Source organism: Cryptomeria japonica, chromosome 1, assembly GCF_030272615.1.
Source record: "Cryptomeria japonica chromosome 1, Sugi_1.0, whole genome shotgun sequence".
Classification (NCBI taxonomy): domain Eukaryota; kingdom Viridiplantae; phylum Streptophyta; class Pinopsida; order Cupressales; family Cupressaceae; genus Cryptomeria; species Cryptomeria japonica.
Window position 1 is genome coordinate 376,364,774 of NC_081405.1, and position 24,254 is coordinate 376,389,027.

General features: G+C 38.2%; 1 protein-coding gene across 1 annotated transcript in view; it reads right to left on the bottom strand.

The window, feature by feature from the left end:
• Positions 1–24,254, bottom strand: part of LOC131070892 (ATP-dependent DNA helicase srs2) — a 113,816-nt gene that overhangs the window by 33,209 nt on the left and 56,353 nt on the right. Inside the window, exons 3-9 of the mRNA XM_058006557.2 lie at positions 16,184–16,216; positions 15,845–16,045; positions 15,605–15,709; positions 15,145–15,365; positions 14,917–14,990; positions 13,502–14,662; positions 13,073–13,347 (exon numbers count right to left, since the gene is read on the bottom strand). Coding sequence (XP_057862540.2) covers positions 13,073–13,347; positions 13,502–14,662; positions 14,917–14,990; positions 15,145–15,365; positions 15,605–15,709; positions 15,845–16,045; positions 16,184–16,216 — 2,070 coding nt within the window. The remainder of the gene's footprint in view (positions 1–13,072; positions 13,348–13,501; positions 14,663–14,916; positions 14,991–15,144; positions 15,366–15,604; positions 15,710–15,844; positions 16,046–16,183; positions 16,217–24,254) is intronic.

Sequence of the window (24,254 nt, forward strand, 5' to 3'; positions counted from 1 at the left end):
GCAATGAAGCCTATGTACGATTGAGCATAACAGTGATCGTTGAAGCAGAGCTTCAAATTTTAACATTGACACAGTGTCCCTTTGATGAACAACTAATTTTATGCGATCATTAAGTGTATTGTGCAGTAATCACGATGTTGAGGATGAGTTTTGACAAGAAACAAGATTTTGTGGTGAAAGGTTATCTAAATCGATCCGACCTCTCTATGGGTCGTTCTGGTGATTGTCTTACCAAAGCTAGGATCGAAGAAGCAATAGGCCACCAAACTCTGACTTTGTACACCAATGTCATACAATGAACACAAACTCCCTTTCAAAAGAAAACTTAAACTAAAACAGAAAACAAACTAAACTAAACAGGGAAACGGAAAGACTACTATAATACTTACGCTGTTACACAGGAAAGGCTTCAAAGAAACCTAAGGCTAGAAGTAATGCTTAAGGAACTGGCTGTTACAGGCAAGGGGATGTCTTCACCTGTTAAGGTCTTCAATCGAAATGCATTTTCTCCCAAAATTTCAGAAATTTGGAGAGGACCGAGCCATAGATTGTCAAATTTCTGGTGCTGCCCTTCCGCTCATGCGCTTTGTCCCAGCAGAGAACGAGGTCAGAAATATGAAAGGCTTTCACCTTTGCTCTCCTATCAAACCAACGCTTGACCACCTCCTGATGCTTGGCAAAGTTGTCAATTGTGTTGTCTCTTTTTTCTTCCAAATATAACAGTTGAGACAACCTGGCCTCTACATTGTTATCGATCCCCAGATACTATTGCATGAACTGCAAGGTTGGAATTCTCAGTTGTATGGGAAAAATGGGATCAAGTCCATATACCAAATGGTATGGTGATGTTCCAATGGCTGACTTACATCTCGTACGGTCTGCCCAAAGGGCGAACCTAAGTTGGGTGTGCCAATCTTTTGGGTTCTTGTCAAGCAATTTTTTGATCACTTGCAGCAGGTTCTTGTTGGTGGACTCAGCTAGACCGTTTCCTTGGGGATAGTAGTTAGATGAAAATTTTAACGTTATCCCATAATTGAAAGCCCAGTTAGAAAATTTTAATGATGGAAATGCAAGACCGTTATCACAAACTAAAGCATGCGGACAGCCAAAGCATGTAATAACATTTTCTTCTAAAAATTTAATAACAGCATCAGCATTGCATTGTTTTAAAGATTGAGCCTCGGACCACCTCGTACAGTAATCAGAAGCGGTTAGAATGTACCTGTGTTGCGCAGAGGAAGGTGGATTGATCATACCGATAAAGTCGAGCACCCATTGAGTGAATGGTTTCACCTCTACGAGTGGCTGCAACGACATTGCTAGGGTTCGCTCCTTGGTTGCAGCTACTTGGCAAACGTAACAGATCTTCACTTGTTCATGGGTGTCTCTAAACAGGGTAGGCCAATAATAGCCTGCTCTCAATATCTGATGGGTTGTTGCCAAGCCTGATCCATGCCCGGTTCCATACTTAGTGTGAAACTGCTCCATGATGTGCCTTGCCTCTCCTCGATTTACACATCTTAGGTAAATCCCTTCGTGATTTCTTCGGTACAGGACAGCTCCTTGCAGCATAAAGAGGTTGCTCTTCATCCTTAAAGCTCTTTTTTGCACTGGATTGAGGTGTGATGGACATTTCTGATTAAGCAGATAAAATGTTATGTCATCATACCACTCGTCTGGCGAAACTTGTTCAAGTAGGTATTGTTGATGCACAATTCCTGAGCATTCTGACGTGAGGGTCTGCGTTAAAGCTTGACCTCTTACTAGCTTCATGGGCTGGATCTCAATATCGTACTCTTGGATGATTGTCACCCACTTACCCCTCCTTTCTCCCAACTCATTCTGCATCAGCAATGTCTTCACAGCAACATCCGGCACAATGGCGTGTATCTTACTCCTTAATATATAGTGTCGGAACTTCTTGATGGCCTTAACCAATGCGTAAGCCTGCTTCTCTATATTGGGGTACCTTAGCTCAGCATCTTTCAGCGGGGTACTCATGAATGCTATGGGGTGTTCCCCTTCTTCTTTTCGCTGAGTTAGAATTGCTACACAGGTGTGTTCAAAAGCAAAAGAGTAGATGTAGAAAGGCCTTAGATAATCCGGGCTTACCGAAACCGGTGCCTGGACAATTGCTTGTTTGATCTCTTCAAAAGCTCTTTTGGTTACCAAGGTCCATTCTATCTTGGCATCCTTCTTAAGCATGTCATTGAGGGGGCGGACTATCTCTGCAAATCCAGTTATGAATTTTCTAACAAAATTGTCTTCCTAAAATATGACTTCAGCTCCTTCTTGCTTGCGGGAAGGTTGATCTGTAGTATGGCTTTGATTCTATCATGGTCAATTGAGATCCCTTTCTCCGAAATAACATGACCGAGAAGCTTACCTTCAGTCACTCCAAACATACACTTTTTGGGATTTAGAGATATCCCAAACTGGCGGCAGAACTGAAAAACTTTTCGCACATCATCCACGTGATCTTCTCTCTTTTTGTAAAATACTGTTAAATCATCCATATAAATGATTATGCACTTGCCTACCAAGTCCTTGAAAGCAATGTCCATGGCGCGCTGAAATGTTGCCCCTGCATTGATCAGACCGAAAGGCATCCGCCTACAAGCAAACACTCCCCACTTGGTGGTGAATGTCGTCTTCAGTTGGTCTTTGTACTCAATCATTACCTGGTTCTATCTAGAATATCCATCCAGAAATGACATCATTTGGGACCCATTGACCATCTGCAATACCTCATCCAACGAAGGTAGTGGGTAGTTATCTTTTTCTGATGCCCTATTCAAATTGCGGAAGTCCACGCATAATCGGATTTCACATCTCTTTTTCCTTACCGGAACTAGGTTGGCTACCTAGGTAGAATGTCTTACCAAAAAGATAATGCGGGCAACCATCAACTTTTTCACTTCTTGATAGATCAGAGGCTCTAAGAGAGCATTTACTGGTCGCTGCCTCTGCCTGAATGGTTTTGAATCTGGCCTTAGTGGTAGAGTATGCATTATGACTAAACTATCATAAGTTTTGAGGTCTTCATACCCCCAAGCAATGATATCAGGGAATTCCCTCATATTTTTGAGAATTCCATCCCTTTCTTGGGGTGTGCATACTTTCCCAATTAGCACATTCTTGTGATTATCTTTCATGCCAACGTTGATCTTGTCACAGATGCCTCCTTCGGAATCACCTTCCTTACAAGACTTTAGTTGATCCTAGTCAAAGATCCTTTCCAGTTGTACCATACTTCTAGGAATAGTGTTTGTCTTGAGATTCAAGACACCTTCAATGTCGATTTCAACTTCCTGAGGTTCTTCTTCATCAATAATTTGTGTTGCGAACACATCTAAGCTTGTGATGAAATCTATGATGTGCCTGTCATCATCGAACACTTGGAAATTAGTGACATTGTCCGGAATGGACGGGACTGATGTCAACTCAACCGTGAACTTCTTTAAACTCTGCATTAACAGTGGTTCCAATGAGCTTGCAGCTTGTGCCAATTAATTAGCAACCTGATTTTGTGACCGGAGAATGGCTTTGATGTTGAAAGCATTGAAACTTTCCATTATATCCCACACACGGTTGCGATAGCCATTAAGCCTTTTATCATGGCATGTGTACTGTCTCCTAGCCTGTCTAACCACTACTTTTGAATCCCCAAAACAATGCAATATTCGGGCTCCTTTTTAAATGGCCAATAGCAGTCCATGAACCAAAGATTCGTACTCCGCTATGTTGTTAGTGCATTGGAATTGTAATCTATAAGCGACCAAATAAGTTTCGCCATTGGGGCTTATTAATTCTATTCCCGCCCCGACTCCTCGCTTGGATTTTCAACCATCAAACCTCAATGTCCAAGTCTGATTCAGGTTTGTTACATTGCAGGTTTGAGTCTCCAGGTTCTGCACTTTATCCCTTTTATGTTTGGGGACCCCTTCTCCAGGACCTGCGGGCGTAGCAGTACCTTCTTGTCTAAATACGTGAGTTTTCAATACATCTAGGTGTTTCTTGCATACTTGGTTCAACGTTGTTCTCCACAGTGAGCATGTTATTTTAGAATGGGCAACATTGTGAAGCCTGCACCAATTAGGTAGAAGCAGGTCCTCAATAATAATTTTGTAGTTCAAGTGTTGTGTTTGTTTTGCACATTTGCAGAAAAAGTCTTTGAAGCTGCTAAACAGCTCATTCTCCTCTGGTGATGATGCCACATCATCATGATCTTCTGTGATTCTTTCTAAATTTAAAACTGGACTCGAACATTGAACCAACAAAACTTCATTTGTTGGGCTCATATCAATTCTGTAAGTTCCCATATCAGACTCCAAAAACAGAGTCTCATTCGTTTGATTATATTTGGTGATCATTAGCTTAAGTCTGGGTTCAGACTCAATTCGGATTTGGTTTGCTACCCCTCTCCATGGCAGCCACATGTGGGTAAAGCTTGAGTGCAGCCAACCATTGAGGACGCAGGTCCAATCTCTACTTAGCAACATACCATATGCTCCTCGAATGTCCACTACCTGGATGTTGATGTACATCTGGATGCGCGGATCCGCTGTTAGCTGCATACGGATATTATTTAACTCACCCACCACATTTACTTCAGATTTGTCCAATTGTGTCACTTTCTTGTTAGTCTCGGTGGGGGTTAGGCCTAAAGAAGTGCATACAGATAGGGGCATAACATTAGCTGAAGCTCCTGAATCTATCAGACAATTGTGTAGATTTTTACCGAAGATCCTAAGTGTCAGCAAGAAAGGTGGGGGTTCCAACATTTTTGTGAGCAAATTAATAGCGGGTTGTGTTGGGACTATATCATTGTTCGTTACTGAATCATCTTGAGCTCTTCCTCATGCTCGAACTTCAAAACCAGTTCCTACGGATTGATCCACTGAGGATTCAACTTGTGCAACATAGTTCATTGTTGCACCTCTACCATTTGTTGGTCCTCTCTCTCTTACTTCATTGTTGATTTTGGTAGGTTGCTCTAGTGGAGCTCTTTGCCCCAAGTTCTCATCGCCTCCCTTTGTCTAAACCGGCGGTCCCTCTCTAAGGCTGCCCAATACTGTGTCTCTGACCTCAGAAACCTTCATTAGTTCAGCGAGGGACAAACTGATTTTGACCTTCCTAAATTCATCGGCCACCAATCGGCCTAGCCTAATAACCTCTGCATTATTGGAAGGCTGCTCTACTTGAGAAGGTTGAGCATTTGTACTTTGATTTGGGGCAGCAATTAATTGGTTTGGGAAAACAAGTGCTTTAGGGGTAGCGTGCGCCTTTTGCGGTTGACCTTGGCTTGCATATTGTTGTGGCGCCCTTGGATACTCTGGGTTATTATTTGCGTTTTGGTCTAGGGGAACTTGAATGTCCTTTGGAGGCGTGGAGGTGGTATACGGGCCACTATTGCTGTTTTGTAGTGGGATTTTAGAGTTAGAATAGGTTAGATTTTAGGCATAGCATAGAGATGTTGCAAAAATTGTTGTAATGGCAGCTGAAGCAAATATATGAACATTGAAATATGGTGTTTGTTGTCTTTGTTTTAGTTTGTTTGCTTGGTTTCTTTTAGTTGGTCAATTTTAGAGTGCAGGGATTTTAATGGTGAAGTGTGGAGGGGTATTTAATGCATTTCTGGTTCATACCATTGGGGGTCTGCTAATTGTAGGTCACCGTGCATGGTTAGTCTGAACCCAAACTGTGCTTAGTTCAACTGTAGGTGCTCATTAGGCTACGCCAGAATTGGGTGCCTAAATGAATGTCTCTGGTCTGAAAATCCTTCATCCGTTGGAGATTGCATAGTTCTTGTCTAGTTGTGAGTGTATCTCTGGCAAAAACAAGAATTTGTTTATCGAAATCTGTCTACCCACTGCATCAACTGTTATCATCACTGTCCTTAGGTTTCCTAAACCTCCCTTCCCTTTTGATTTTATTTCGCAGTCTGAGAATCGCAACAGGCCAGCTTGTTGCAAAACGTAAGTCCCCTTGTGCTCCCAGCAAAACACATAGACCGTTGAGTTATCCCGCAGTCAAGACCTGACAATTGAAACCTTGAGGTCGTCCCCATTGATCAATTAAAAACAGCACTAGGGATTTCCTTATCTCAAGAGAGGATAGGATACTCGGCGAGATCATTCTATTCTGCGTTGGCCAGATGGAGTTTGCAGTGATGCGACTCTAGACACATCAACAGATAGCCATGAAGAATCTTCAACAGGTCTCCCCTTCCATTTCACTAGATACTCCTCATACTGCTTGTTTCTGGTACTTCTTCCCACACGACTATCCAGAATTGCTTTGATCTCCTCCTCTGAAGTAGGTGCAAGGATTTTGTATTGTTCAATTACTAGCTCCTCCTCTGTGCCACCTTCATGATATTTTGTTAAGTCTGCAATGTTGAACACAGGGTGAATATTGATTCCACCGGACAACTCTACTTCATATGCATTTCCAGAATCAAGCTTCTTCAAAAAAATTCAAGGACCGAATTTCTTCATCTTCAGCTTATTGTATGTCCCCACTAGAAACCTTTCTTTCCTCAAATGGACCATCACCTCCTCGCCAACTTGGAACTCCTTATGCCTCATTTTCTGATCTTCCTTCGCCTTATACTGCAGATTCATCTCATTGATGTGCTTCTTCACCTCCTCATGTATATTCTTGATGTGTTCGGTAAAGTCTTTGGCTTCGGCACTTGTATGTGTCCCCTGCTCCATCTTCCTCAATTCTGGAGCGGTCCTTGGACTGCCTCCATACACAATCTGGAATGGTGATCTACCAGTGCTCCTATTGACAAAATTGTTGTAAGCAAATTTTGCCTGTGGTAAGATCAGATCCCATCCCTTGGGTTTGTCTCCTACCAAGCATCTCAGTAGGTTACCCAAACTCCTGTTCACCACTTTAGTCTGCCCATCGGTCTGCGGATGGTCTGCAAAACTGAACTTCAATTCTGTCTTCAACTTCTTCCACAAGGTCCTCCAAAAGTATCCAACAAATTTGGTAACACGATTTGAAACGATACTTTTTGGCAAACCATGCAATCTTACCACCTCCCTAAAGAACAAATCAGCGATGTGGACAACATCATGGGTCTTCTGGCATGGGATGAAATGTGCCATCTTTGAAAACTTGTCAACTTCCACAAATATTGAATCATTCCCTCTCTATGTCCTTGGTAAACCAAGAACAAAATCCATACTTATATCTTTCTAACATCAAAAGATGTAGTTTGACAAGTACAATAACCTTTTCAAGTAAATCATAAATTTTACAAATGAACAGTATTTTCTAATCAATGATTCTATTGGTAATGCTTGTAAATGAGAGTTATCTACTTAGAGTAAATGAATTGTGATGGTAAGATATATGTTTGTTGTATATGTAAAACAACTTCTATGTATACATCTATGTGTTATCTTAAGTTTGTGCTCCCATATTTAAGATTTTGAAGTCCTATGTTTCGTGTTGTGTTGCTGACATACTTAGTTCAATGTCACCAAATTTTTCATGAGCAAAAGATCATCACATTTTACTATCTGCTTGGTTGTTTGGAGTAGACAATTAATGTTAAATACATTTTTCTAATTGTCATGAATAACGGTTAGAGGTTCCTCTTCTAAGAACACATTATTTCCAACAAATGAATGTGATTAGTGTAGTTTAAATGTTTGATTTGATGAAGATAGCAGCTGCAATTCTTTGGCTTCTAATATTTTCTCATCAAGATTTTATGGTGATGTGGAATTTTTCATTATCATTTAATCATGCTCAAAGTATCAGCTATATTACAAAAAGTGTCAGATTAAAATAATGATGTTGTTCCATATACTCGCAATATCATACATTCTAGATATTGACTTTGATGTTGCACCAATTGGTGATTTAAGCATTATGTGGCTGGTCACCACCGGTTTCCTTCCCACACCAAAAGAATATCTTAAAGATAAGGCCCAAATATTGCATAGCATGGTGACCCTAGCCTAAGCATGACTCTAATTGGAACATTTAGGGCGTTCTAATAAATAAATGAGTTAAAACATGACCCCATCTTGAACCCTCAAGTTATTCTCTAAAAAAATGACGCATTGTAAGGTGGTCTTCTAATTGTAGTATGTTGAAACAACTTAATATTGGTTCTACAACAGGAGCTAAGATTGATTTCACTTGCAATTTTTCAGTTTAAATGAAGCTCATTTGAGATGATGTTACGAAATTTCACTAGATGAAACCATAGTTGAAAAACTTGGACTCGGCAATAACTTGACAGGCCCAAAAATTTTGAAAACTCGACAATAACTCAACAATTTTATGAAACATTTTATATATAAAAATATTTTATAATATTCTTCAAAAACACACATATTACTAAATTTGTTAAGCATATTACTAATTTTCATCATATATAAATCGAAATTGAAATTTAATACATACCATAGACCAAAAAACAAGTTCCACTCTAAATGAGTTATACTTATAATGCCACTTCCACTAGCCATTTCATATGTAGAAGTTGCCTCAGCTAAAGAGATTGTTGGCAAGCTGTGCAATAATAATGCCTAAGAAAGCACACTCAAGAGTTATATCCCAATTCCCCGTCACCACCTCATCATAATCAAGTTTTTTATTTGACAAATTCCAATAACTAATAGGGATTTGGGAGTGGAGACCCCAAAGAGGTTGACTTTTTCCTTAGCTCATTTTGGAGGTCATATTTTATTGAAGGGAAACTTTTTTGGACTAATATCTCTCCTTGTTAAAATGCTTCTTATCTTTTTTATGTTGAAAGGTATTTGGATGAAATTTTCTCCTAGGAACAACAAACTCCATGCTCCTTGCTTTCTTAATGGTTTCTTGGAGTCTTGATGGGTCAAACGCTTTTACCCATCCCTTAAGTGGCTCAATTAGCCCTTCAATGAAAAACACATCATGTCTTCTTTCTAAAATATTTGGCATCATCACAAAAAGCCTCCAAAATTCAGCAATGTAGGCAACACCTATCCCATGTTATCTCCACTGTGTCAATTCTCTTAATTGCAATTTTGGGTCGTTCTTGTCAAATACTTCAATGATTTTATTAGTAAACTCGTCTTAAGTGGTAATATGATCTTTGGCCTTGGTTTATCAACCCGTGGTAACACCATTCATGAGCTACTCCATCCAAGTGCAAGGTGGCAAATTTAATCACCTCTTCTTGTACCATTGGCATCAGTGACAAATAGTTGTCCAGTTTTGGACTCATGCACTTGCAGTACTCTTATCACTCCCATCAAAATGAGTGTCACCTTTCCCGAAGCTTGTTGATAATCTCTTTAAACAACTAGACCTTGTTGGTGTACGTTTTATCATATACTGAACATTTAGAATATAATATCCAAGGATACTCTATCCTCTCCTGAACAAAATCACTATTTGTGCCAAGATTGCGAGAAAGACCACAAGGCGACTCCAAGGTCTATATGTGCGAACGAGTGACTTTATGTGGATAGCTTCTTGGATAGTGTGTGCTGAAATACAAAGGGGACTTACGCTTAACAACTAATATCATTCACAAGCTAGACTTAGGCAAATTTATCAATAAATGCTCTTTGTTTTTTGGATTTTCTGATTTAGGATTTCAAAAAAAAAGGATAAAAGGATAAGGGTTTAGGAATTCTATGCTACTACCAAGCTATTCATATGAACTCGAGAGATGGTAAAAACTGGGTGAAACTGGTAACAACGCTTTGTTTCACCACACTTGAACAACTACGCAAAGCGGGTGCAATCTTCTAGGGTTGTGCTTAAGATTTTCACACTCATGAATAATACCAACAATTGAACAATATTACTCAAAGTAGAAGTTAAGCGTCCACATTAAAAGTTCAAGCTAACTTTACACATTGAATGAAAATCATCCATCCAACAAAAGTATAAGCAAAGTAGAAGTAAAGCATCCACATTAAAAGCTCAAGCTAACTTTACACATTGAATGAAAATCATCCATCCTTCATTCATCTAACAACTTCAAAGCAAATTACTTAAAGCAAATCTATTCTAAGTGTTGAAGAAAATATGCAACCATGCAACCATTTGGCAATAATAAGACTTCAAAACAATATTGATAATGAACTTTTATTTATCCAAGTAGCTCTACGCAACAATTTCATAAATCTCTCCACATTGAAATAAAGTGAGAGAATGAATTTATATAGAGTTTCTGAAAACAAATGAATGGCCGAGATCAATCTAAGATCAACGGTCAAGATCAAGACAACCTAACCCTAATTAGAGTTTCCCAAAAGAAAATCAATATCCAATGCATGTGAGACAAGTGGCACGAGGTGCTATTTTTTAGGATTGCACCCCCTTCTCCTGTTGAGAGGCAGAAAATTCAGTGAACTTGGAGACAATCTGATCAACCTCTTCCATCGTGACATGTGGCAGCATATTGACTCTGAATTCTAATCATTCCAAATCATTTGCACATACAGGAAAAGTGATTTCCCAATCTAATTCATGTTTTTGGAAAGCATCTCTGATGGATAGGAGGTTCGATGCCTTAGACAAATTTTGCCTCAGAACTGGTTCAATGGAGAAGATTTTTTGTGTCTTAGCTTTTAAATTTCTGACTTCGTATACTTTTCTTGGATAGTTTCTTTTTCAAGTACCTCTGCAGCTACAAGGTAAGCCTTGTCTTGAATTCCTTTTATCTGCTCCTCTGCTCTGTCAGCATCTGCCTTCACTTTTTCCAGGACTTCACTGCGTGCAACCAATGTCCAGTGCCAACTGCTGAAATCATATGCTTCTCCTACTTCAATTATAATTCCATCAACTAATTCTTGCTTCGACATTCCTTTAAACACTCTAAGGCAGGGGATGATTCTTTCTTGAATGTCCTGCAAATCAGTCCATTCTTCTACCCTGCTTGCAATTCTGGAGAGTAGAGAGGAAGTTTGTCCATATGTCAATGCTAACCTTCCAGCAAATGTGGTTGCTTCTTTACTTATGCTTTCCATCCATGCCTTGGTATCTCTGGTTGTTATCCTTTCTTCAGCGGCTTCTTGCGAATTCAAGAGCGGAAGAGCTTTTGGATTTGCTCGATCAAGTGGCTTAGCAGTCAAATGTTGAATGTAATCCCTCAGGTGCTTAGCTTCTTTCTTACGTTCCTTCATTGGCTATATAAAATATAGGGAAAATTTTAAATATATAGGGAAATTTTAAATGTTCGTATGAAAAATAGATAAAGCATGTATATATATATATATATATATATATTTTCATATTCATATGAAAACAGGAATAAAGCAGGTATATGTACATTATAGAACCTTAACATACCACATTTGTGTTCAGAATTCATTGTCAATACTCAATATGCATTCAGAATTCAGAATTCATTGTCAATGCTCAATGTGCATTCATAATTCAGAATTCATTGTCAATACTCAATATGCATTCATAATTGAAAATTCATTGTCAATATGCTAGCACTTGTTTGCATGTAGTTCACTGTTTCTTTTTGGTTGGAGGATATATTGATAGTCTTCCATTACTATTATGACCTACAACCACTTCTTTATGCACTACAAAGTTTTGGGTGTTTTTGAAATTCATTACCAAGCTGTTATTCATATTTCTGGGTTCTTTTGGCTATGATTCAGACCTGTTTACCTTTCATATCAGTGAAAAGTCCAATATTGCAGACCTGCAACTACTTTTTATGCACGACCGAGTTCTAAGTGTTTGTGAAATTTATTACCAAGCTGCTGCTCATGATTTCTAAGTGCTTTTGGAAGTGATTTAGACATGTTTACCCGTCATATTAGTGAAAATTCAGTTTTACAGACCTATAATAAAACTATAAAAACTCACAGATGTCCCCAATCATATTGGGAACAGGGGGACGTCCCCTTTGAGATTCACTGCCATCCCCAAGTTTCCAGGAGATTTCCCACAGATTTTGCAATTTTGGTAACAGTGGGGGGGCGTCCCCTAGCCATCCCCAAGTCCCAGAAACGTCCCCAATACGGGGACAGGGGATTTTAGCTTGGGGACGCATCTCCAGGTAACGTAGATAAAAAAAAATTGGATTATGGTGCGAGACAGTGCCCCTTTTTATATGAATCATTCACACACAAGACATGAGAATATGCCAACCTAATTATGATACTAATTCCAACATAATATTATAAAATGTCTTACACATGTTGGCCCCTTAATACAGGTAGATTCACTAACAAATGTAGTCTCTATACATAAGATACATAGTACCCAAACCAAATGAACACCAACTCAAACATCTTAAATACGGATTTTCATAAAGTGTCAATTGATAGATGCCTTTTTTGCCTTTTCCCCAAAAGAAAGGAGAACCTCAAGGTATCTATCTGTTTCTTCCGATGTAATTAATCATTTGATTATCTCCACCTTTTGTATGACATGTGACAGTTATTAGATTTATTTACATTTTCAGTGTGTAAGTGGAAAATCTATTTGAAATTAGTTTCCGTCATCGGTTATGGTAATGACTGGAGGTTATTTGCTTTTTTGTTTTTTTCATGTTCAGCATTAGTGATGGCTTTTCCTAGACCCCACTCCAAATAAAACAAGTCTCTAAAAAATGTGAGCTCCTAAAATAATGTTGGCTCTTCCATGTCCCATAAATGTTTATCCTCTCCACAGAGCGATCTGGTTACAGCTGCCCACCTTCTTGTGGCTCCTATTGTAAACACCTTTCAACATAATAGCCCGAAGGTGTATCATAAGAATTCTTAACTGAATGGGACTCAATAAGATTTTTTAACATAATAGCCCGAAGGTGTATCATAAGAATTCTTAACTGAATGGGACTCAATAAGATTTTTTAACATATTCTAAAATATAACAGTTTTGCAAAATGTTGAACTTGTAACCCTGCATCACAAAATATATTCTTGACATGCATCAGATATAAGACAGATCTTCTGTCATCTCATAAAATCCTTAAGTTTATCTTTCTAGGCATGCATGAACAGAGATGTCATAAACAAAAAAAATTGTGTGTGTAGAATGCACTCTCCAAAAGCTGTCAATATCTGAGAGGAAGGATAACCTGATGGATGGTTGAAAGTGTCACTCCAGTTGTGCCTGCTAAGCTGCAGGAAACAGCTTCATTTAAAGACGAGGACTTGAAACCATTATTTTCACCTAGCTCATTATCATGCATTTTCAGATTAACCTGATCGAGGAATATCTTTAGCTTCTCCAAGTTCCCCTCAATCCTTGAACCAACGGTCTCAAGAATGCCAGGCTTATCAACTGATGTTGCAGATCTTCTCCCTATGCTTCTCTTCTGTTTCATGTCCATATAGCTTCTTTGATGTGCAGCTGCCAGATAAATCAAGAAAAATAATGTGCATACATTACCAACATATTACATATATTATAGTCAACCATGTACCCAAAATCTTCAAGGGTTTCTTACAAAAAATTCTCATGAAAACTAAGATCTTAGAATAAATAGCAAGGAGATGCATCATACCAATATTTCTCTCTTTGCTAGCAACACAATTCCTGCTTTTTGAATCAGATGCAGTTTCACCATCAAACAAAGCAGCTTCTTTTAAAAGAGCTTTAATCCCAGCATATTCTAAGTTCTTATGTAACCTAGTTTCAACTTTGTGGGAAGGAGACAAATATTGATGATTCTTTACTTTATTTCCATCAGATTCAGGATTTGAAATGTGTTGAACATCTTGACTGCTTCTTACACAAGAAATCTGCTGCAAGATATTGAATATAATATCTCTCAAACTCATATGTTTTGAGTCATTCTTTGTGGCTGCTATAAGTTTCAATATGGAATTCATACCATCAAGTGTTACACAATCACTCTTTGACATATTAGACATTGATTTAGCCGAGGCATGTGAAGATAGTTCACTGCATGTTAGCAACCCAACTAGATGGGACCACGTAGATTTAATGGCTTGTAACAACGAGAAACCCTTCTTCAGTTGAAGGTAAGATAAACAATCTCTTATCACTAAACTCATAGATGGACAAAAAAGATTCAATAGGCGCTTAGATCCCAGCTCATCCGATTCACAGGTGGCTGCTCGTAGAACTGCAAGAATGTCATGGAATACATCCCCAAATACTAAATCAACTTCTTCACCATTACCAAGAAAAACTTGACTTCCAGAAGACCCAGATCCACTACCTCTAATGTGACACTCAATGCCCCAAGCTTGCAAGTTGTGCTGAACCTCCAAACCAATACGTTGCAGACGATATAAAATAGCAATTTCTTGCAAAGGCACACCTTGTTGCTTCAATGATAATATAAAATCTCCAACAGCTGTAGCTTCACATTGAACATTTCTGCACTCACAAATTGTCATCAGCATACCTGTGGGTGCTACAGTTCGCACAGTCTTTGGTATTCTATTCTTATTCTTAGTAATCAAGCTTCGAGCAGATGCCACTATTGCACCTGTACTGCGAAAGTTTTGTTCCAACTTAATGATGGTTACACCAACAAAAGCATTTTCAAATTTTTTGATATTCTGAAAACCAGCTGCACCATGCCACGAATATATTTGTTGATCATCATCACCAACAATTGTAATGTGCCCGTGTTCCTTGCAAAGAATTCTCAGTAATTCAAACTGACCAACATCAGTGTCCTGAAATTCATCCACTAGGGACAGAAACCTTAAATAAGTAGTTAATTACAATAGACTAGAGAAAATAAGAACGTAAAGTAAGCACATTATAACAAATGGAATTTAATATGATTATAGTGGGCATGGAGGTCTGAAATATTCAATGGTCGCCATGAGTGTATGCACAATTCATTACAACTAGTATCTAAAGGTATGTTAACGCTGAATCTAGAAGGAGTACCAAAATAATGATAAGCCAAATTTGTGATGAAGGATAACAAATTCTCACCAAATATATATTGAGTCTTCAACCCTGCACTCTCCAACGCACTTGGCCACTTTTGTAAAACATTTATAGTGTACCTTTAAAATGAAATAAGCATTAAATTATATAAACAATCTGTGTGATCTTCTCACATTTAACATATAAATTTTAGTGAAGTACTAGTTCAGATTGGCAAAGACATCATTACACAGTTTCCTAAATAAGCATTACTCGTGGATGAATGTCACCAACCTTATGAAGCTATTAAAGTCTATCCCATTTTCCTGCAGAAGGCGTTCGTGATATTGCTGCAAGATCTTTTCTGATATACCATCCCTTTCATTCCAAATAAGATCAGCATCTTTAACAACTTCTTGTAGCTTCCCAAATTGAGCTTTATGAAGATGTTGAAGCAATCGATAAGCTCCATGTTTAAAAATACTATTCTTTTCTGCAACGGAATGATACCTCCCCTTTTCCATCAATCAGATAGCAATTAAAATTTTGTTACCCTAAACCTCAGCACCTAGACTTAAAAATGCCAAATGTAACACTGCTTCCCTAATGATTTGTATGAAAACTGGCTAATTTCAAACAAGCAAACATATAAATCCATATAGTTAGGAGTTTTTAGTTCAATGGTAAATAACTAAAAAAGGCAATTTAAGTTTTGAAAACAGCACAAAACAAAGATGAGACATGAGTTACTAACCTGTAGCTTCTTACTTGTAGCCAGCTTGTCATGAAAATGTATGGATTGTCCATCAAGGCTTCTCTTCATATGCCACTCTTCAATCAGGCTTTCCAACAAATCAAGCTGATGAAAATAAAACCAATAAAATGGCCATTTATTAAACATGACAAACTTCTACAAGCATCTATATAGACATTTAGAACGTTACCAAATTAACAGAAGTATAATTCACAATAATACAAATGAATAGTTCACAACCTGCATTTTTGGAGTAAAAACCACAAAATCAGGAGCAAGTCCAGCATGATTTGGGTAGGCCCGTAAAACAGATAAGCAGAAAGAATGAAAGGTTCCAACACGTATGCCAACAGCACGTGATGAGACTTCAATGGAATGCTTTTGAGCAGCTCCAAGACGCTCTAACCTATAAAGGAGATCTTGTCCAGCCCTTCTAGTGAACTGAAGCGCATAAAAATGAATAGAATAGTCAATGTAACATATTCAAAATTTAATAACTCCAAAAAGCAGTAATTATGCACCTCAAGAATAGAAATAGTGTGCAATCTGTAATGAACAGAAGTCACCAAGATTACATACTGTTACTGCAAGGATATCCTTCTGAGAAACACCCTGTAGGATCAGGAAAACAAATTTAATCACTGCATGGAATTGTTGAAACCTACTTATGTTTTATCATCAGAAGGCACTATCATAAATCTGAATTCAAGCCACCTTATCAAAGTTATAGTATGCAATCATACACATATCATAACTATGTTAAAAAACTTGTTGCCAATACAAGATAGATGAGAGTGGATTTCACTAACAGTTTCAGTGACCACTTATTTGTAATGTAGATGAGAACATAAATCCACCATCAAATCTTAACACATTTAACTAAATATTTTGAAGATATTGGGGTGCTGCAAATAGGAGGGAATTGTGCTCAAGTTGTTGATGCTTCGGCCACAGTTTTGTACACCAAGAAACCTATAAACATTTTTGGTCATGCTGGGCCACCTAGATGAGCCTTTCTGATAATCTTGTGCAAGGAGACAAAGAAGACTCTCATCTGATTCCTTCCAGTCCTATCAAAGAGACTCTCATTAACAGTGCTCTCAACTCGGTACAAGAAAACCCTACTATTTATGAATACTGCAAAATCATCTTGAAAAAGAAAGAAAGCAACTATAGCTCTATTATAAGGTTTGCCAAGAATGCTAGACAAACCCAAACTGGCCCAGGTTGAGTGCTAATTTCAATTTAGGCTTGCCCAAAGTTCTGATGGAAATATTGTCATTGATGTCAAAGAAATTTTCTGATTGATGTCAAAGGAATTTGCTGATCAATATAGATCAATAACTTACAGTCTAATCATATGGTAGATCAATATTAGTTAAGACTTAACTAAGTCATTGTATAAGTTAAACGTATTCTCAGTTTGAAGGATAAGAAACATGATATTTGCAGCGATTAATACAGTAACAAGTTTTAAATCAAGTTTAAGAAGAGGCCGACAGTGTGCGATTTTGAAGTGGCATGATTTTGAAGTCGGCGCTTTGTTTACTCGCCTTGTCAGTGATTTGTTAGTAAGAATAAATGATCTGATGTTAATAAGAATAAATATTAAAGACTAAGGGTGCGATTTGAAGTGGCACATATTAATTAATAAAGAAAGATGACCATGTTCTGGTCATACAGACGTGACTGTTCAGGAGAACCATGTTCTAAGTCAAAGAACAGACAGTTCATAAAGACGTGACTGTTCATACAGGAGGACTACGTTGTATATCAAAGAGCATTGCAACAGTTTGTTTAAAACTAAAATGGGTGCGATCAAAACAAAGCAGTTGTCTATAATGTGTGATTATTTATTCAGACACCGGTTTCAATAAATATAATCATATAACATGCTGGTTGACAAAAACAAATATATATATATATATATAAAAGAGGATCGATTATGTGAAGTAAGTTTTGTTAAAAAAAAGGGGAAGTATTTATTAAGAGGTGCATTTTGTGAATGATGTGTCTATTCGTTGAAGAAGTGCCTCTCTTTAGAAGGGAAAGCATGACATTGTAAAACTTACAAAAAGGATGTTGTGAAGTTTTGAGAATGTTGGGGAGCAAGTGAATTTAATTCTGAAATTCTTCTTCCAGACTGAGTGAGCAGATGTTGGGGATATGCTGATATAAAAGTTAAATATTGCAGAAAGAAAAAGAACGTTTTTATGAAATACAAGGCAGAATTTGTAAAGATAAAACAAATGTGTTTGGGAAGGATATAAACAAATCCATGAAGTATATGTGACTGATTTTAGATCAGACTATAGCAGAATTGTGTATTGAGGTTGGTGCCTCAACCTGGTGAAGTTGTTGCTTCATCTTGTGAAGTTGGTGCTTCATTTGAAGGGGTTGGTGCCTCTTGTAAGTTGGTGCTTCCTGTGGGTTGGTGCTCACAAATTAGACTGGGGGTTGGTGCCTCTACAAATTGTAAAAGAAATCTATTAGCATTCATTTGCTGTGGTTTTATCCCATTTTGGGTTTCCACGAGAAAAGTTGTATTCTTTGCAATGTGTATGATTATTTAAGTAACAGCATAGTTTCCAATCATTCTAAATGTAAAAATTTATTAACATATTGATTCACTCCCCCCCCCTCTCAGTATATTTGTGTGCTCTTCTGGTTCGGCCCAACCATGGTCCTTCAAGGTAAACTGAGACATACTTGCATTGCATTGTAGGAGAACCTTTACATTTCTAAAAATGCATATTTAAAAAGACCAAACGAAAAAAGCTAACCAGCCATTAATTAACCCTAAAAATGCATTTTTTGAAGTATTTAGAGTTTGGTTGAAAACAAAATACTTATTAAAAATTTCCATGTGTTGGCTGAAAATTTTGTACACCTGGGGGATGTACAAAATTGTGGTTTCAGCCACAACGTGTGAGTATGATACTCTCCTAATTAAGGAAAGGCTCCCCCTATTTATAAACTACTCTTAAACTAAAAACGGATGAGTCAACAGTTTTTTCTTCTTCCTTCAAGAAAAATTATATCCTCTTCTCTTCACAAAAAAGAGATAGCAATTGAAAATAACAGCAGTAAAAACTTATAAAACAAAGTGAGAGAAAGGAAATGAAGTTTCCTGAAAGCACAAAGACTTCCGTCACTTCCTTCGGGACGAAACAGCAATATCAAGCTCAAAGTCTTGAATATGTGAAATCTTATCTACCCTTTTATATATCAATGATAACAAGAACAAAGTATGGCAGCACAAAGTCTGAAATATCTTATTCTTCCCTACATAAAACAACAAGAACCAGTGTGAGCTTAAAGTCTCCCATCTATTTCTTATCACAAAATCTACTTCTGCTTTCTTTCAAGAACAAGTGTAGACGCAAAGTCCTACGACTTCTCTCAACAGAATATCTACTCTAACTGATATTAATCTCCAATACTTGCAACACAAAGTTTGCAAATCAAATTTGATTAAGCTCTTATAGAAACACTAGCAAGAATGATAAATATTGAGCACAAGCTCAAGATATTTAGCACAAAGTCTCAATCCTTGAGCAATCTTCTTCTATTTCTTTCAACTTCAATTTACATATAAAAAACACAAAGTCTTTCTTGCTGTAAATTTTAACAAAGTTTACTCGCTTGCTTTTCCAAAAGATCCAAATTACAATAGACCCCCTCAAGTATTTATAGGAGAGGAGTCTTGAGAAAAAGGTGGGAGGATCTCAACTAACTTGAGAAATTCTCTCAACCACCATGACTTATTCATCTCAACCACCATGACTTATTCAACTACTAAGACTTATTCAAAATTACAAGTCCTATTATAATTTGACTTGTAATCAGCCAACTTGTAATTACAAAAATGCAAGTAGTGACTTAGCTTGCAATTTACAAGTAAGCTTGTCAACAAGGAAACTCCAATACTGAAATTACAATTTTGAGACTACAACTAAGTGTTGAAAAACCCTTATGTTACAACATGTTTGGCCATGAACCCTTCAAACTTCTGGATGATCATTTGCAGTTTATCACGATTCGGTTCGTGAGTATTCTTCGCAACGATCATGGTTTTCACAACAACATCGCTGCAACGAAGGATGGTGATGTTGTTCTTCTCAGGAGAAGACTGGATTTCCTGCAATAAGATTTGGTATTTCACCAAAGTTTGAATCGATACAGCTGAAAATTGTTCATTACTCCATTCATTGTGAATCTTCATCTATAGATCTGAGAGAACTTCCTCTTCTGGCAATAATTCCCCATTTTGATCCATAACAGTACAAGAGGCTTTCTCACAACAAGAAACAACATCTCGCAACGCTTCAGTGCGTAATTTCGTGGCATCATCAATATCCTCAATGAGTGACTTGAGAACAAGAACTTTATTCTCCAAAAGTTCTTCAAATTCTAGGTACATGACTCTGGAAGGAATAATGTCATGTTCTTGGAGAACATTCAACTTTTCTTGAGGCATCTTGTGCCAAACCATCAAATTGCCTTCAACCCTTTCCAGGTTCTGTTTGAAACTATCAAAAGCCTGGTTCATTTTTTCTTTAATGGTCTCCAACTTGATCATCATTTGGTACACATCTCTCAATACTTGAGTACATAAATCATGAAGCTGATTTACCCAAGAATCCAACGCTTGTACCTTTTGAGCAGCTCTTTCAACTCCTTGGACTGATTCTTTTGCATTTGATGAAGTTGAAGGATTGTCCCCTTCATTCAAAGACTTGGAGATCTTTTGAATTGCGACAACAAGTTGCACATTTTCATCTTCTAGCTTATCCTTCTTTGCTAGAAGTTCATCATACCGCTGCACCAATGAGGCTACAGAATGTTGAGCATCATGTTTGACCAGTTCATGCGTTTGTTTGCCCAAATCCACCCTTTTGATCCTGTAATCAACAGCTTGCATCTCTTCATGTGGCTTGTCTACAATTGGCTCAACAATTTCAGCCACCTTCATCGTGTTACTATCAACTGTTACCCTTGAACTCGTCTTAGCCCTTTTGGCAACCTTAGGTTTTGATTGCTTGAGATGCTGGAAATCAAAGATGTCAGGAGAGATTTCTTGCTTCTTTCTTTTAGGTGTAAAAGAACTAAGCCATGGAGGTAAAGCCATCAGTTCTCCTTGAGCAACGGCTGAAAGTAAGGGAGAAGCAGTTTCTGTTTGAACAACAGTCGTCATCCTGGGAGAAGTTACTGTTTGAACAGCAACTATAGACTGCTCATTAACCAAAGATCCTGATAACTGCATCATGAACTCATCAAAACTAGAAGCAGAAGTATCAATCTCTGACAAATGGGTATGTGCGGGATTATCCTCAAAGATATTCATCAAATAATCTTGAGGATGCTCAAGAAATGGCTCTACTGCTGAAATCGGAATGACTCTCTGAGAAGATTCACCCATTGAAACAAGAACAATATGAACAGTGGAAAATGTTAAACAGTTCAAATAACCGGAAGACAACTGAGAGGGGGGGTGAGTCAGCTGTCACAGATTACAAGAACCATTAGCAATTTAAACTTTAATACCGGAACCCAACATATTAATACCTGAATAGCAAATAAACCAATAAGCATAAACAATAATCACAAAATAAAAGCCATCCACATAACACCAAGATTTGTATGTGGAAAACCCGGTAAAGGGAAAAACCACAATGGGAAGCCTACCCACAGTCAGATAACACTTCTGCAATAAGTATGTGAATTACAATTGAGGGGCTGCACTTGCAAGAAGGCCAACAGCCTAGAGCGCACTACTCATCACAAAAGGAGCCTCACTGACTACATATAAATCCAGACTGCAATCTGGAGAAGTGTTGAACTGCAAAAGATAGCATCTCCTATGCCTGAGTACAGTTCCGGTTAAGCTCAATACTGGAGGACTAAATCCTCTTAGATAAACCCAATTCGATCTCCAATGATCGACCAACTCCTCTGACTGAATGATATTACATTACTCGAACATTACATTCCTTGACCATGACCTCTTTCAATAACCATGATGATCTACAATAAGATCTTACATCTATATATACAAACCCTCGACCATAAACAATCAGGTCGGCCACCAGATAGTAACCGATTACATAATTACAAACCATGTCGGCCTTAGACCAAACAAATAATATCAACACATAAGACATCCCGGAAATACATCAATAGGTCATATCCACATGTTACATTAAAGTCGGTCCATAACCTAGATCAACCGGGACCAAGTATAGGTCCACACGCTTCAGCAATGATCTCCAACTGCCAAGTCTCGAACACGATCACCAACAGCATCCTGAAACTCCATCAGAAGTTGCACCAACATCACTTATGCAATTCGTCAAAGATCTCCATCAAAAGCTCTGTCGGTGAAACCCTCGCCGGAACCGGAAACCAATCTTCTAAGCAAGCAGGATATCATCCAATCTCCAGACAAAACCAACTGACCAAATATAAGTATAAGTATCATGAACAAGCCAATTCCATCACCAGACTATACTGGAGCCTACCGGATCATGCTGGATCCAAGTTAACCAAAAACCACTCAACCTACCGGTACCAGAAGGGTGCCGGTAAAGCATCCAAACAGCTAGTGTTGACATCAATGACAAAACATCAATGCAACACATAATCAATCCCACCAAATGGCCAATAGAAAAAGCATCTACATTCGCGTCAAGAGAAGACATAGGTAATTCTAAAGGAATCTGAGGGGGAACTTCATGAGGTGACTCCGAAATGGGTGACACGGGAGCATTATTTGATTGTAGTTCCTCCCTAGATCTTCAAAATCAATTACATGAATATGAAGTTGAGGCTTTTCTTTCCCTCGAACTGTCACTTCTTCAGGAGGAAGTACCATTGCTCTACTAACCTTCAACTTGATTCTTGCGCTTGAAGATGATGCACCTTCCTTGTTGTCTACTTTGATTTCAGACTTAAGTCCAACAGGTTATGTAGAATCATTTTCTTTTCCAACCTTGATCTTGATGAGTCTAACACCGTTACCCTTGAGCCAAGTATTGGTGTTAGCTAAGATAGGTTGAAATCTATCAAGAATGGAAGTGCATTCCTTATGCAACCATTGAATTGATGGAAGTGGTGCTTCATCAACTCTCTTTTCAACATATTTAGGATCAAGTATCTCTCCATCATCAATCATTCCTTCAGGAATGTTTACCAAGTTCAGGTCAACAACCTATTCAAGAGTGAGTCTGCAAGAATCCATCTTACAAACCTCCTTTTTTGTACGGAGATCAACCAAAATATCTTCTATTTGATGCACATGTGTGAAGGACTTTTTGATCTTCTCCTTCATGCCTCGGTAATCAAAATCTACTCTTGGCTTGAACCTTTTGAGTTTTATTTCCTGCATTTCGATCTTCATGGCCTTAGCTTTGGTCGATGTAATGAGGGAATAATGGCCAATTTTCAATGGGTTATTTGTAGAAATTCCCATTCCAACCTTATGCTTAACAGATTGATGTGCATGAACAGCCATGATCAGTCTTCCCAACTCCATAAGAATAATCTTATTAGTTGGATATCTAGGAAGCATATATGGTTGGCCACTATAACATCCAACTCTCATGTAACTGAAAGTTGGGAATTGAAGGAATAAGAAGCCATATCCATTCACCTTCTCCTAGGTGGCATCTAACACTTCTATTTTTCAATGTCTTATCAAACAACCACATATAATGACCAAAAAAGGCATCTTGGACCTTCCTAAAGTGCAATCTGTTGGGTCTCAAAGGCAATTGGTCATAGTAATCCCACGCTGGTATAAGCGAGCGATCACCCTTGGTAGAAACACCAGGGAAGTGTTTGAGTGATGCTGCTATATACACCAAATATGAGTTCATGTAGAACGTCATAGTGGAAGGAACTGCTGCAAGTTGTTTACAAAGGGTATCACTGATGATTTCGCCCCAAGAGATGTGTTGAGACTACCTTATGAGCATTATGAACTTATACATCCATGGTTCAAAAACATTAGAATGTTCTAAACCCATCATCCTGCTGAGAAGAGTGATTGTGTGTCTGATTTCCCACTTGAAATCACTACGGTACAACTTTGCCCGTCTTGTAAAAGCAGCCCGTGGCTCACTAATCCATCTATTGATATGGCGTTTCCAATCTTTTTCTCTTGAAACATAGTACTCAGCTGCACTATCTTTAGAGATCTCTATGTACACAGATGCTGGTGGTATTCTGAAAAACCTTCTCAATAGTGTCCGCATCAAGAGGGATTATCACTTCCCCATCATCATTCCTAATAGTTCTTGTTTCTTTGTCAAAATGATTGGCACAAGCAAGAACAAACTCAAGTTCTAGGGCAGCCACTGGAAAGGAAGAAGCATGGTGAATGTGACTGTCCAGCAAGCGCTACATATTGCTATCCTTGGGATCCTCCACCCGTTTAACGAACTCTGACATGTCAACATGCCCTATTTCCGTATCTTTGATGTGGTCCATGGGAGTGGACACTTGGGATGGAGAGATCTCATTTTGGTACTTATCATATTTATATTTCATCTTCTTTTGAGAGGAAGATGACAGTAAATCAGTCATTGAACAAGAGCCTGGCACGTTGCGACGAAGATCTAGAAGTGTCAAAGCAGCATCAAGATCAACC